The sequence below is a fragment of the Felis catus genome, chromosome F2 (genome assembly GCF_018350175.1).
Source record: "Felis catus isolate Fca126 chromosome F2, F.catus_Fca126_mat1.0, whole genome shotgun sequence".
Taxonomy (NCBI): Eukaryota; Metazoa; Chordata; class Mammalia; order Carnivora; family Felidae; genus Felis; species Felis catus.
In genome coordinates this window covers 72666904-72683214 of record NC_058385.1, presented here as the reverse complement: position 1 = coordinate 72683214, position 16311 = coordinate 72666904, and the positions used below count along the sequence as shown (strand labels likewise).

The window sequence follows — 16311 nt, the reverse complement described above, 5'->3', positions numbered from 1 at the left end:
GCTTGAACCCACTTCCTACCAGTTACTGACTGGGTGACCCAGGACAAGGTGATCTCACTGAGATGATGACGGTCGTAATATCTGCCCCTCATTGGGTTGTTGTGAATATAAGATGACATAAGACTCATAGAATAGATAGTGGAATAAATGCCATAGTTATTCTGTTCCCTTCCTTTGTGATTAATCCTTTGCCGATCCAAATCAGGATGAGGCTAAAATCAATAAATAAATCTCACACTTTTAGAGCTTCCTTAAAGAAACTAGTTCATTAAAAATGGTGGGAGGCGACCATCTCACTGTGTCTTGTGTACCAGGGGCACAGCCTTCATAAATTCATAATCACAAAGGTACATAAAGGAGCGCACAAACTGAGTGCACACAGACAGCCCGTTGAGGGAGCCCCGCGTTGCCTCTCAGTCACTGGAGCACACGCATGGCCCCCGTGGCCCCCTGGGATGTATTTAACTAGGTAAGGGTGATTCAGGTGTCTTTTCGCTAAATGATTTGATCACTCCAAATTCTCTATTACAACCGTCTTCCAAGTAAGATGAGAAAGATCGGCTCTTTAAGAGCGTTTGGTGTCCCAAAGGCCATGCCTTTCTTCCCCCCAAAACCAAACCAGTGAAGGACTGTATATTTCACACATGGGTCTCTTTCTGCCGTTGCAAGGACTGTCCTTCTGTCCATGCTTGTGACTCCCTGGGAAGTCCGTCAGGCTCAGCTCAGAGCATGTGCTGTGTGCTGCCTGCTTCAGACACAGACTGAGACGGAAAGACACGGCCTCCACTGCCTTCCAGCTGTGACTCCGGCTCGTGACCCCGGGCAAGTCCCTGAGCTTCCCATCCTAGAAATGGGCACGGTAGTGACCACCTCCCAAGCTTGCTGTGCAGATGAAATGCAGATAGTACTTCTTAAGCGTCTCGAGGCGACAGTGTTGCGAGGAAGCTGGCATTTGCTGATCACTTTCTTATCAGGCCCCACCGTAAGCGTCTTATATTTGTGACCTCACTTGATTTTTCCAACAGTCCTTTCATGTAGGGATTCGTTTCGCTGTTTGGTAGAGGAGGGAGGACTCAGAGATTTGGGGTAACTTTCTCAGGGCTCAAACATGTAGAGGACAGCAGAACGGGGATTCAAATCTAGCTTTTTCTAAAACTCGGACTTTTTCTACCACACTGCACAAGATCTTACTGCTTTCAGGGTGCTTCTTTTCATATAGTTTGGAATGTGTTGAGGATGGGGCTGGTGGGGTGCGTGGGAGGGATTATTTGCATGCACACATGCATACATGTACACATGAATGCACAAACAGGTACACACCTACCCATGCACATGTACAAACACATAGCTGTGCATGCGGCAAATACCTTGGAGGCAGAAACAAAACAATCAAAATTAAACCATGATCATTTCTCTCATTCTCTGCCTCCCCTACATACACACCCATGCACAGACAACATACGCGTACATATATGTACACGCTCATGCATATATATGTGCACATGCATGCATGTACACGCACACGAATACATGCACACACAGGTACATGCATAGACGTGTACACATGCATACCTGTGCACACACCCCCATGCACATACACAGGTGTACATGCATACATATCCATGCACAAGCACAGACACGTACACATGCATACATGTACACACCCATACACACACACAGGCGTGTACATGCGCATACATGTGCAACCCATGCACATGCATGTATAAACGCACACGTGGCTACATGCGTGCACATACATGTACACACAAGGCACTCATGCATGCATGCACACACATGCACAAACAGGTACACACACCCATGTACATGCACAAACACATGCACATGAATGCACTTACACACACATGCACAGACAGGCACACACACACACATGCACAAATATGTACACATGCATATATGCACACACACGCGCACACACGCGCGCACACATGATCCACCACGTGTTCCTGGAAGCACCCAGATAAAACAAGGGCACCCCCATCATTCGCGCTGCCCACGCACATGTGAAAACGGAAGAAGCCAATAAGCAGGCACGTGAGACAGCTCCATCCATCTCAGGGCAGTGGACGTAGGAAGGTCGAGCCCTGGAATTGCCCCTGAGCTGTGTATCCGAAAAGAAGGCTGGGTGGTGTGAGCAGTCAAGGAATGAACCGTGTGAGCCGATGGCTTGAGAGAGCAGGCAAAAGCAGAGAAGAGCCACCTCAAAGACCAAAGGCGTTGTTAGGCAAAACTATGGGCGAGCTTCCTTTTCCACTCGCACGTCAGCGATCAGAGCTCGCCCACTTTTCCAGTAGTAGGAATACCTGTCATGGATAGTACTTGCAACAAACCGAATTTTGCCCTGCGTACTTTCAATACGTTCATTTAATGCTACTTTTTTTTTGCTGTCCGCGGCTACATGAAAGCAAGCATTTGTCACACAAGAGAAACTTTAGATAAGCCTTTGGCTGAGTACCATTGGTTCTTATCTATGTTCAGAAGTTCTCCCCGTTTTATCTTTTATTAAGAGATCAAAGTTAAGTGGGGGCTTGCAAGAGTTGCAGAAAAACGCATCACAACCCTGGACATTTCTTTTTCCTCCTTCCCACCCACTCCTGTTGAAGTTACAATGACTGGAATGCCGTCATTAAGGAGGCATTGTGGCAGAGGCTAGGCGAATGAAGGAATTTTCTAATAGATTAGGAGGTTGGACTCTGGAAGTAGGTAGTGACAAAATGCATTTTTTTTGGAGACACTCAGAATTTGTCGGACCACTCCGTTTCTTACTTTTTAAATATGATTTATGGTCACATTGGCTAACGTACAGTGTATACAGTGTGCTCTTGCTTTGGGGGACAGACTCCCATGATCCATCACTTACGTATGACACCCAGTGCTCCTTCCGACAAGTGCTCTCCTAAATGCCCTGGAGATGCAGAGAAGTAGGACTATGGAGCGTGAACCAAATGGTCTCGGGTGTTCTCTCTTATTTTTCTGAATCGGATACGTCCCGATCATTTCAATGACCTTATTTTTTAAGTCATTTTTTTAATTTTTTTTTCAACGTTTATTTACTTTGGGGACAGAGAGAGACAGAGCATGAACGGGGGAGGGGCAGAGAGAGAGAGGGAGACACAGAATCGGAAACAGGCTCCAGGCTCCGAGCCATCAGCCCAGAGCCCGACGTGGGGCTCGAACTCGCGGACCGCGAGATCGCGACCTGGCTGAAGTCGGACGCTTAACCGACTGCGCCACCCAGGCGCCCCTTTAAGTCATTTTTTAAAAATAACTATTCTGTTACAGTATCAGGTTACTCTTGGCTTTTTACTGGTCTTGTGAGGCCCAGAATGGTAAGAATATTTAGGCCACCTCCTTCAGGCGGGAAGAACTGGTTTCAAAGATTTCAAGGAGGCTGAGGAAGAAAATCCATCCCTCATCAAACAGTAGCTTTGTGAGACTCCCTTTATATTCATGATATTGTCCTGTAAAATTACCGCTATTTCTAACACCCTCCAGGCGGTCAAATGATATCGAGGGGCATTTCACTTGTATCTTTTCATCAGACCAATGAGGTAGCTTTCGGCCCACAAAGCCAATATTTTCAGAGTCAGACGTACCAACTCCATCTATGGAAGTGCAGTGTAGAATGGTAGAATTAGGATGATTTCAGCCCAGAGGACATTGGTCAAGTTCTTAGAGCAATCTTAATTCTTCATATGTAGACATCACCAGCACCTCTAAACAGGGGCTTCTAGGCAGGGAACACAGGAGTAGTTACCACTCCCTGGAGCTTATCATGGCTTGGGGAACCGGGCCAGTCAGGAAAGAACCAGTCTCTCCTCCCAAGGATGGGACGTTTGAGAGAGGGTGGGCTAGGAGATTTGGGCTGGAAGCTTTTGTAAAGTCCTGCTTGGGATTCTCACATGTCAGTCAACCTCCCTACCAAGGAAGACCAGAACATAGTAGCCTAATCCATGAAGGATATTGGGTCACTGAGGGTCTTCTGTCATGCCTGGGGTAGTGTCCTCCCAGGCCTCATTCTAAGCTGTCCATTTAGATATGTGTTAGCCTGATTCCTTGTGAGGTTATTAAAGATGAAGAAATCTATCTTTGTTCAAAGGTCAGGTTACTTGGGAAGAAGTCTGATAGTGAGATGTTCTTCAGACGCACTGGTCACTCATAGAATTGCTTTCAGTGATGCTTTGGTTAGACACTACACACCCAAGATAGAGAAGGCTGTCTGTTTCAAAATATGAACTTAGTGAAAATTAGTCCCTCCCTCTTTTATTGCAATTATGTCTTTTACCCACATGATCAATTAAGGGTGCTGTAGCCATCGTCACACTACATAATACATGAGTTTAACAATAGGAGTTAAATTCCTCCATTCACTCGTGCGAAACGAGCAGATTGCCCCGGTTGAGACTCTTCTTTACTTTAGCAAACATGCTAGAAAATGATCTTGTTTCCAATTAGATTTATCCAATGATGGAAGTAGGCTCTCAAGTGAGGGGTTGATTTCCGCCATCACTGGAAACCTTCAGGCAGGAGTCCGTGGCTCATTTCTGAGAGGTTTCACTGAGTGAAACTGACATTAGTAAGCACTGGACCAAAGTGACAAATACAGTCCACTCCTCCCGAAAAATTGCGTAATCTCACATACACAACTGGATAAAAAGACAGTGTGGTTGTAGTTCGGACAATTAACTAGGTCATGGCTTCAGTTAGAAGTATTCTTTACATCTTATAAGGATGCAAGTATTTAGTCAGTACCCTTTAGCTCACTCAGAGCCCAAGTAGAAAATCTAAGAGAAAAGGATAGCTTCTGTCCCACACATACCGAAAGGTTTTCCAGGCCTATATCGGGCACAAAAGCAACATGGGAAGCCCTGTGCCTCCCCTCTGAAAGGTAGCTTCCCTGGTCGCACTTTTCTGGATGAAGAATCCGAATGGGTTTTTCCTTGTGTGATCAAACTTGGTTTCCGGGCTCCCTCGTGATAGATCGAGGAACCCTTAGATCCTCATGGCTCTGATTTCATTCCTGAAGATGCCTTTCAAGAGAGTGCAGGGCCCACATCCCCGACGTGAACAAAGTGGAACGCACGTCTTTCCTGCCCCACCTCCCTGGAAGAGGTGCCAAGTCTCAACTTGATCAAACAAGTAGGAAACTTCTGTTTTTCAAACAACGTTTTCATTACTTGTCTGGTTCCTCTCATGGTTACACTTAAAGCCCACTGTGTCTTTTAGTTTCTTCTATTTGTTCACCCATGCAGGCCTTAAGAAAAGGGCCCTTAACTTTGTATTGCTTTGGGCTGAGGACTCATTCATCAGTCATGGAAATTCAGCAGTGCCCATGTATTAAACTAATTCATAGGGTGTCTCGAAGGTCTATCTTTTTTTTTTAAGTTTGTTTCATTATTTTGAGAGAGAGAGAGAGAGAGTGTGTGCAAGAGGAGCAGAGAGCGAGGAAGAGAGAGAATCCCAAGTAGGCTCCATGCTGTCATCATGGAATCCAGTGCGGGGATGGATCTCACGACCATGAACGAATTTCGACCTAAGCCGAAATTGAGTCAGTTAGCCGAAAGTGACCAAGCCACCCAGGTGCCCCTCTAAGGTTCATCCTTAGCCCAGATCATGCTTTTCCCTCATTCTAACCATGGCTTACATAGACTCAAATTTTCAAGACATTCCCTTTCTTTGTATCATGAACCACATTCCTGAAATAGAGCAAGACACGCTATCGCGTACCCTACGACGATGGCCCTGCCTTCGAAACATCAAGGTAGCAGCAGATGGTGCAGCCAATGAGACGTGGCACTCCGGGGTCAAACTCTGGATTCTCTACCGAAAATCTCTAAAGTCCTGGTTGAGTTATTCCATTATTCTAATCCTCAGTTTCATTTTCTGCAAAATGGGGATATGATAAACGGTATCTTCCTCAAAGTGCTGTTGTGATAATCAGAAGGGATCATCCACATAAAGTACATCGTGTGGTGCCTACCTTGCACCAGGCATTAGTTATTATTCTTCAAATATGTTGCAAGATTTTGACCATTTCCTGAGAGTCTTACAGATTCAAAACAAAAAGTAATCCAAGTTCTAATCTAAGGCTTCAAAGAAAGCATTTGTAATTTGTTCCAAGTGGCATGCACTCTTAATTGGTACTAATTCCAACAGTTGGCTCAGGTGCTGGCTTCAGGCATTTTCTGCTCTCAGACAGTGGTCTAATGGAGCGAACCTTCCTTTGAGAGCCAAGAGATGTGGCTTTTTGTCTGAACTTTGCCACCAATCCCCCCAACTGACCTTGACAAACCCTTTCTCTATATCTGATTCTCAATTTCTATATACATTCTCTTGCAGATGAATTTTTATATACAATCTCTTGCAGATCAAGGGCTCAGTGAATTATAAAGGCCCAGTGGTCATTCCCAAGGACTCCTTTCCTAAAGATCCCTGGGGAAGTGGAGAATTCCACACACTGTTAGAAGATCTTTTGGGAGGAAGGGGAAGGAGTAAGGGCAGGATTTTTAACTAAGACAAAAAAAAAATGAGATTACTATTCCCTTTCTAACATAATGGACCAATCAATCAGCCACACTTCAGGGGACCTTACTGAATACAAGATACCGTTGTCTGTAGAGCAATAGAAGACAGCATTCTAGAAGGCAACCGTGCGGTTGAAAAGCAGCCTTCAAAAAGGTAACATTCATAGCAATCCAATAAGTATAATCAATCAAGTAAGTATTACCAAAAAAGTAAATCAAGTATAGGAAATATGTGTATGAGGCTGTCGTGAGCCCTAAGCATCTGCCCTAGGCGCTTTTCTTGATGAGCAAACTGTGACACAAAGCTTAGTAAACTTGTCTGGGGTCCCGTAGCTAGTAAGTGTTGGAGCTGGGGTTCAAATACAGGTAGTCTAGCTCTAGATTGACCATTTTGCTCATGACTGAGACTTCAAAGGATAAGTAAGGCCAAGTGAGGATGGGACAGACATGAGGTGAGCAGTCTCTGACTGTGGCGGGAGAGAGGGTACTTGTAACTTAATATAGCTGCAAGCCAGCGTGTTCAGACCCTCACGAGTCAAGAGGAAGTGAAATGAATCACTCCCCAATGTCCGTACCCTATCATCCTGAACCAATTAGGAATTGTCTTGCCATAGTCCTGATCTCCTTTGTGTGTCCAAAGTAACAACGCACTCCATTCTGCAACCCAGTATTTTATATTCGAGTGACATCAGCTTCCCAAATACTGTAAGGCTCTTTCTTGTGACGGTGCTGGAACTGGAGTTCAAACATGAAAAAAAAAAGCGAATGTATGATTAAATTCTAGCACAAATAGGGTAATAGCATTGAGAACCTGTGAATTGTATTAATCCCCCATCTGACAGATAAGAAAAGTGAGATTCAGAGAAACTGGTGTCGCTCACGGTGGGGGCACTGACTGAGTGAAAGATCTGGAGGCAGAGTGAGTCTCCCAGCCTGCCATCTGAAGAAAACGAAAAGCCATGCGCACTTTAGGCTGGACAAATGAGGACTATGGGGCATTTTTAAAGCCATCAGCAAGAAGCATCCAGGAAACGAAAGGAACTCAAGCTTGGGGTCTACAGGAAATACCTTTTCACAGTAAGAATAGACCCAAAGTGGGAAGGAACCCTGGGCAAAGGAGTGAGTCCTCAGGCACTGGGAGTGTCCGAGTCGAGGGTATTTAGAGCCCTTGGGTGGCCTGCCCCAGCTCAGAGGATAGAAACCCACTTGCTCCAACAAAGCAGAGAAGATCATCTGATGGTCACCAGGAGGCATTGGGGTAGACACCAGGGATGCCACGGGAAGGCTTCCTGAAGGCCACGATCCATGATAACGCCAAGGTGCTGTGCTAAGGGCGGTGATGATGGGGAGGCAAAACGAGAGGAGAGGGACTCAGTACGCTAAACGTTACTCGTGCTGTTTTCCAAATCTCATTAGCGAATCTATATGACCAAGCTGGTGTGAAATCCGTCCGTCAGCTGACAAAGAAGAGTCAGATCTTGTGCAATTAGCTGTTAGAAGAAATTCAGACACCTATCTGTCCTTGAATTAACTGTTCTGTGGCTAACTTACTGATCTCCCAGCTGGTGTGTGTGGGCATGCCTCTCTGTGCCCGTGCCCCGGTCCTAGGTAACGCTCTTTGCAGCCCCTGGTGATACGGATTGCCTGTAGTTTTATCGGGAGTGAAGATGGCATGTCGTGATCCTTTGGGGGAATATTCCAGGTTCCCCTCCAGATACCAAGCAGGTTGTCAGCATGCAGACAGAGGCCTCAGGACTGGGGAGCAGAAAAAGCATTGTCCTGAAGCCGCAGAGAATGTGCGGTCTCTGAGCAATGTTGTGCTTCCCCCCCTGGAGAGGTCCAGCTACAGGACACTGACTTTCCCACGTCCTGGCCGTAACACTGAGCACTCAGGTCAGCCTAAACCCCGGGCCACACCAGGATGTAGGCGAAGAATAAAACTCAGGTAACTGTCGATTGTCGCCAGCAGTCCGACAAGTTGGACCGATGCTGTTTCATCAACCTGGCCCAGATCGTCTCTTGGTGCTGGGGACCTGGAGCCTGAGGTGTTGCAACGGTTCTGTTCATTTGTTCCCTCTACGGAGTCACTGTGAAATTCGAATCAAGGATGACAAAGTTCCAAAGCCAGGCTTAGCTGTCTGTTCTCGTCCTCTCTGGCTGTTAGGGAAAATGAGGGGCTTGCTTGAGGCTAATTTTAAGGCCGTCTTCAGTTTTGAAAATCCTTTCCTCCTCCTGAAGGAATTGGATGCTGCTTCATTTAGTGACTCCAAGACGGTTCCGGAAACTAGGCAGGATTGAGGCAAGTTCACATTCAGTGTTGACCTTCCAGAAGCTTTTAAGGCTGGACAATGAAATTACTGGGCACTCCGGATCATCAAAATAAAGTCGGCACCGTTCGCCGGGGCCTCCTCCCTCAGACAGCAGAAGGGCATTGAGCGTGCTGGTCAATCCGTTGGGTTTCCCTGTGTGGAATGAGTAGGGCTTGCCCTTGCTGGAACTCTCTTAGGCTGCTGTCCCCTCTAAGATTCTGTGACCTTATTTTTTAATAGTTTCCATGAAAAAGGAGGCAGGAAGACTCGGGCAGAACCGTTCCCTGTGTTCCAAACCTAACACGAAATAGAGCGAGACCCTTCAATGACTCAAGTTTACTCATGAAGAGAGTCCATGTGAATTTGATTTGCGACGTTTATGGATGTGTGCACTTCTGTTTTGTTAAAGTGACGTTAGTTCGGAGGAAGGAGAGCAGGAGAAACGCGCAGAGTCCCCTCCCGTTCCTTTTTGTTGCAAAGGGAATTGCATTCACTTCTGGGCTCTCGCTGGGAGGTCGGAGGGAGGGATGGACGTAAGACTCTGTGAAGGGTTAATTAAGATATGGACTCCTCTTTAAAAAAAAAATGTTTAAATGCCTTGTTTCTTCTTGCTGTTTTCCCGCCACTCCAAACACTGGTAAAACTTAACTCTTCCCGAAGTCCAGCTTTGCGATAAAGTAATTTATTCTCCTTTTTTTTTTAATTACAGTATTCTCAAATGAGGGATGAAGTATTCAAGTCAAACTTGGTCTGTGCATTTATCGTTCTCCTATTTATCACGGCAATCCAAAGTTTGCTTCCTTCTTCAAGGTAAATACCAAAGGACTAAGTTATCAGGTGAAATGTCTTTGTGCGTTGATGGTCCCTCACCTGGAGCCAGCCCGCTGACCTTTTCAAAGGCTCAGAATTTAAGATAACAGGATCCAGGATCCACACGGAAACATTGGCCAGTTATCAGGGTGTGTCCGGGTTGTCTTACTCTGCATCATCTCCCTGCTCTACCAAGGGAAGAGTCTTTCCCCAGTCTCAATAAAAACCACAACCAAAATCAAAATAGGCCCTGCTCTGATTTGACATTGCACCCGTGAATGCGGCAAGTAAGTATTAGAGCCTCCCTCCCCATGGTCTTGTCCCTTTGTTAATGACCTCTTTGTTGTTCATAGATATAGCATCATCATAGCTTCCTGGGCCAGCGAAGTTGGCACTTTAATAACACTGCAGACACCTATATGTGGCCAGTCACCGTTGCAAATACTTTACATGCAGTAGCCCATAAAATCCTCATGGCCACCCTGTGAGGTAGGTACTACTGCTGTCCCCATTTTAAAGAGGAGAGAACTGAGGCCCGGAGTAATGGAATGACTTGCACAAGGTCTCACGGTTGCAAATGTGACCACTTCGATTCAAACCCAGGAAGTCTTCTTCCAGCGTGTGGGCCCTTGACCTTCCATGCAGACACAGACTCGTATCGCACAGGTCCTAGGTGCCCCAGCCAGCATTGGAACCTAGTTCCGGATTAGTCTCGTGGCCATGCTTTTTGCCCTTCCTGTACTTTGAGGAAGCCCCTACCTGCTTTCAGAGGTAAATTCCCTTCTCCCAAAACTTACCATGAATTTTCCCCTTTGATGAGATCGACAAATACTTGTTAAATGTCTAATACAGGCAAGCGATATGCTAGACCTCGAGTATGGCACAGTTTTGTGGGAGGAGGTCTGCATCCTCTAAGACACATTAATGACGACTGTCCGGTTAATGAGCACTTATTACCTGGCAGAAAAATGTTCAACCCTTTGCATGGGTTGTCTCCACAAAGCCTCAAAGACAACCAGTAAGTGAGGGTGCGCTCTGATTCCCATTTTGTAGATGAGGCTATATCCAAGGTCACATACCTATATAATGGCTGAACTGGGAGTTGAATCCAAAGACAGAGTCTGTGCTTTTAACTGCTTACCTACTATGTACCCAAATCAGCGATTCATTGTGAGCAGATGGTTTAAGGAAAAGTTGGCAGAAAAAGTAATATTTTGGGCTGAGAAGAATGAGATAGAAAGAGTGGGGGAAGATTCCCAGTCTTAAAAAAGAGCATTGGCAAAGGCACAGAGGTGCGGAAACCCTTGTGTTTGTAGAGTCGTGGGCACGTGGGAGGCTAGAGTAAAGGTTTATGCGAGGGTATGGTGGGCGCCATGGCTGAAAAAGGAATGAGCTAGCTCACAGGTGCTGTGTCCACAGTGATAAAAGGTGTTCAGGCGCAATGACACTCAGAGAATGGCCACGCTTGATGTCTGTGGATGGGCAGGGATACGAGGAGGAGAAAGGTGGTGGCAGAGGGCGTGTATTTCTGAATCTGGCAACATTCCCTCGTGTGTGAACAGCTAGATAGCAGAACCAAAATACTCATGGACAGTACTACAGCCAAAACAGGTGAGGCAGGTGCCCCATAAGTTCCCAAATGGAAGTGGGGAGCAACAATCTCCCAATAGTCCCAGGATTGGTGCGACGTCAGCGTCTGTGTGTGAGGAATCAGAAACAAGCAAGTAGGCACCTGTCATATCTGGGAACGAAAGGAGTCCCAGTAGAACCAACGAGGGGCCATTTACTGGGAAGTGTCATGGACCAGATTGAGAGAGCAGCTGAAAGCAGGAAGGGTTTGCCCAATCCGGCATCCAGGGAGTGCAAAGGGCCACAGCAAATCTGCAGAACACAAACTGTTACACACGAGGAACTCCCCAAACTGACCACCCCATCTCCCTCCCAGGAGAGTGCCTTGGAAGGATCTCTGGGAGGGGAATCAAGATTACTCACAATACGCACTATAGAGGGAAAAAAAGAGAGATAGGGTCCTTGTGAAAGTGGAAAGAGAATGTAGCCATCACTTTTTTGAACGCCACAGGAAATCAACTACAGAAACAGCTCTCCAGAGTTAAAATAATAATAATAATAATAATAATCTCTCCTAAACCACACCTATTTCGAAAAGCTCAGCAAAGTTAGTTTGACACGAAAATGAGCAACAACACATATTAGTGGCAGTCCCATACCCTGCTGTTACAAGAAAAAAGGGAAAAAAGTAGATCGATATCCTGAGAGTTGATGAAAACACTCCCAAAAGACAGGCCTGCAACATATGTCAAATCTTTAACCTACTCCTTCAAAAGGAAGTGAAGCACTTAATGCGGTTCCAGACCTGAAATAACAGCCTAAACCAGAATTAGAAAAACTTAGACATTCGACAAGAGTGCTCAGGAAAGGAAGAAAAAGGACAAGACAGATTTCGGAAACAACGACTTAACAAGAGAGAGCATAGAGCACATAAACAAGGCGAGGAATGCCTTAAGAGGAACAGAAGGTGAAAAGGAAGGATTTTTTTCATCAGAACGAAGAGTAAAAGGGTTCTCAGGGCCCCTCCCCCACGCCTTCATGCCACGTGGACAAGAATCCAGAACATTAATGGTGGATTATGGCTGAAAGGGCTGCAAGACACAGACTCTTTCTGAGGAGGTGTATTCAGGGGAGCCCAGTTCGAGAGGGGAGACAAAAAACAAGGACACGAGGAATTTGAAGCGGGCCATACATACACATACACATACACATACACATCCTCATACCGTAGACACTAAACATAGCCCACCTCTGAGAGACAGTTACCTAAATCCTCACAGTAAAGATCCATTCACCTCCATTTTTCTTACCTGACACAGTATGACCAGTGTTCCACAGAAAATTACAGGACCTTCCAAAAGGCAAGAAGAGACAAAGCAATCATTAGAATCACACTCAGGCATGGCAAAGATGCTGAAGTTATCAGAGAACCTAAAATAACTATTTTTAATATATCAAGGGTTCTTCACAAATCTGTGTCTCATCCTCATACGGGGCCATGCCAGTTTTCTGTGTTTCATTCCAGTTTTAGGCAACGTGCTGCCGAAGCGAGCACAGTATATTCGGTGTTCCGGCGGAAAAATTAGACACCGTGCAAGAAGAGATGGGCAGGATAGGTAGATAGAAGCTCGAAGAAAGAATCAAAAGAAATACTAGGAATGAAAACACTGCAACAGAAATAATGAATGCGTTCATCAGTAGACTCAACAAAGCCATGGAAAGAATCAGAGAGCTTGACTGTATATAGGTCAATAGAAACTCCCAAGCTGAAATACAGAGAGAAAAATAAGTGGGGGGGAAAAAAAGACCTAAGCATTTAAGAACTCGCTTTAAATATAAAAACTCAAATCAGTTACAAGTAAATGGATGGAGAAAGATCTACCATGCTAACACTTACCAAAAGAAAGCTGTAGTAACTATATTAAGTTCAGTCAAAGTAGACTCAGAACAAGGAGAATTACCAGAGGTGAAGGAGGACATTACATAATGATAGATCAGTTCTCGAAGAAGACATAACCATATGGATGTCCTGTCTTGTATCTGTTTATGAAGAGAGTGTCAAAGTACGTGAAGCAAAACCTGATAGAAGCGAAAGGAGAGACAAATCTATTACAGTTGGTGACTTCAGCACTGCATCGGGGACAATTAGATGAAGCAGGTGGGACGGTGTTAAGGACATAGAGAGCCTGAACAGTCAGCCAGCGTTAGCTAATCAACTTTGATAGACTAGTCCATTCAACAAAGGAATATACAGTCTTCCAAGCTCACTTGGGACATGTCCTAGAGTACATTCTGGGCCATAGGCCACACTTCACCAAATTTAAAAGAGTAGAAATTATACAAAGTATGCTCTCAGACCACAGTGGAGTTAAACTAGAAATCAATAACAGAAAGATAGCTGGAAAACCGCCCAATACTTGGAGGTTAAATAACACACTTGTAAATAGCGCATGGGCCAAAAAAGAAATCTCAAGAGAGATTTTAAAATATTTTCAACTAAATAAAAATGAAAATACAATTTAGCAAAATTGGTAAGATGCAGCCAAAGTAGTTCTTAGAAATTTACAGTAATAAATGCATGTATCACAAAAGAAAGATCTAAAATCAATCGTCTAAGTTCTCCCTTGGGAAACCAGAGAAAGAAGAATTCAAACCTAAAGTAGAAGACAAGAAATCGTACGAATTAGGGCAGAAATCAATGAAATCGAAAACAGGAAAACAACAGAAAAAACAAAACAGAAATCTGGTTCTCTGAAAATATCAACAAAATCGATAGGCCCCTGGCCAAGTTAACAGAAGAGAGAAGTAGACACACACACACACACACACACACACACACACACGTTACCAATATCATAAGAGAAAGAAAGGTTTTCACTACAGATCCCATGGACATTAAAGTGATAATAAAAGAATACTACATATAACTCTATGCCCACAAATTTGATAACTGAGATGAAATATACCAACTTGTGGAATGAGACACAAACTACCCAAATCCACACAAGAAGAAAAAGTGAACTTGAATAGCACTATATCTATTAAAGAAACGAAGTCAATAATGTTAAAACTTAGTAAAAAGTAAAACACCAGACCTAGATGGTTTCACTGGTGAATTCTACCAAAGATTTAAAGAAAAAAATAATACCAATTCTGCACAACCTCTTCCATAAGTTAGAAGTGGAAGGAACAGTCCCTGACTCATTTTACGAGGCCAGCATTATCCTAATATCAAAATCTAGTAAAGACATTGAAATAAAGGAAAACTAAAGATGAGTATCCTTCATCAACGTGGACATAAAATTCTCAATGAAATATTAGCAGATCAAATCCAACAATGTATATAAAAACAATTACACACCATGACTAAGTAGAATTTATTCCAGATAGGCAAGGTGTGTTCAACATTTGAAAATCAAATGATGTAATCCACCATATCAACAAGCTAAAGAAGAAAAAAATCACATGCTCCCTCATTTGACACAGAAAAAGCATTTGACAAAATCCAATGCCCATTTAAAGTAAAAACTCTCAGAAAAGACAGAAATATAAGGGAAGTTCCTAAATACAGTCTACAAAGAATCCTAAGTGGTGAAAGACTGGAGGCTTACCCCCTAATATCACTAATAAGAATGTGCTATCTCACTACAACTATTTAATATCCTGTTACACATTCTTGCTAGTAAAATAAGACAATGAAAAGGAATAAAACGTATACATATGAGAAAAGGAGAAATAAAACTATGTGTATCTGCAAATGATGTGACTTTCTATGTAGAAAATCCCAAAAAATCCATCAAAAAAAAAAAAAAACAACACCCTCCTAAAATTAATGACCAAGTATAGCAAGGTCACAGCATAGGAGATCAATACACAAAAGTCAATTGCTGTGCCATATATAAGCAATTGAAAATTGGCATTCGAAGTTAAACAATATTTTTCAAAGCACCAAAAATTCATCCCTGGGTATGGATCTAACAACCTATGTACAGTATCTGTATGTATGAAACTAAAAAAACACCAATGAAATAAATCAAAAAAGATTTAAATAAATTCTATGCTCGTGGGTTGAAAGACTTGATATTATTAAGATGTCAGTTCTTCCCAAGTTGATCTATAGATTTAATACGGTATCACTCAAAATCCTAGCAAGCTGTTTTATAGATATCAACAAACTGATGCCGAAGTTTGTATGAGAAGGCAAAGGATGTAGCATAATCAATAAAATACAAAAAAAAAAACCCAACAACAACAAAACTAGATTAGTCACACTACCTAATTTTAAGACAATATAAAGCTACAGTAATCAAGAAAGTGTGACATTGAAGAAAGAATAGACACATAGTTCAACAGAAGAGTGAGCCCAGAAATAGATTCACACTAATATATATAATTAACTGGTTTGTGACAAGGTGCAAAGTCAATTCAATAGAAGAAGAGTATTTTTTCAAGAAATGGCACTGGAAACATTGGACACCCATATGAAAAAAAAAAAAGAACCACAAACCTTACATCCTTCACAAAAAATTATTCCAAATGGTTCACAGACCTAAATGCAAAGTATAAAACTACCAGAAGAAAACTTAGGAGAAATTGGTGATCTTGGGATTGGTTGGGAGTTTTTAGATTTAACACCAGAATCATGATCCATGAAAGAGAAAACTAACAAGTTGGGTTTTATTGAAATTAAAATCCTGCTGGGTGAAAAGCACTGTTCAGAGAGTGAAAACACAAGCCACAGACTAGAAGAAAGTGTTGTAACTCGCATATCTGATAAAGGACTCGTATTCAAGATATACAAAGAACTCTTAAAACTCAACAATAAGAAAACAAATAACCCAGTTTTTAAAATAGGCAAAAGATCTGAACAGACACCTCACCAAAGAAGATTAACAGATGTCAAAAAAGCATATGAAAAGATGCTCAATATAATTTTCCATTAGGGAAATGCAAATTAAAACAACAATGCTATACCAACACATATCTATTACGATGACAAGGGCCAGAAAATAAGGAAGTATTAACACACACACACACAATGATGGGAGAATGCCAAAGGGGCATGGGGGACGATTGGAAAA

The 16311-nt window shown here is 43.4% G+C and overlaps 1 protein-coding gene and 1 non-coding gene across 4 annotated transcripts in view; one reads left to right on the top strand and one right to left on the bottom strand.

The window, feature by feature from the left end:
- Positions 1–16311, top strand: part of ADCY8 (adenylate cyclase 8) — a 226152-nt gene that overhangs the window by 146715 nt on the left and 63126 nt on the right. For all 3 annotated transcript variants that reach the window (XM_019823138.3, XM_019823137.3, XM_004000120.5), the window contains one exon: positions 9561–9661. In XM_019823138.3, the coding sequence (XP_019678697.1) occupies positions 9561–9661 (101 nt within the window). The remainder of the gene's footprint in view (positions 1–9560; positions 9662–16311) is intronic.
- LOC111558655 lies at positions 12680–12785 on the bottom strand. Its single transcript, XR_002739731.1, has one exon. It is a non-coding gene; the product is annotated as a U6 spliceosomal RNA (small nuclear RNA).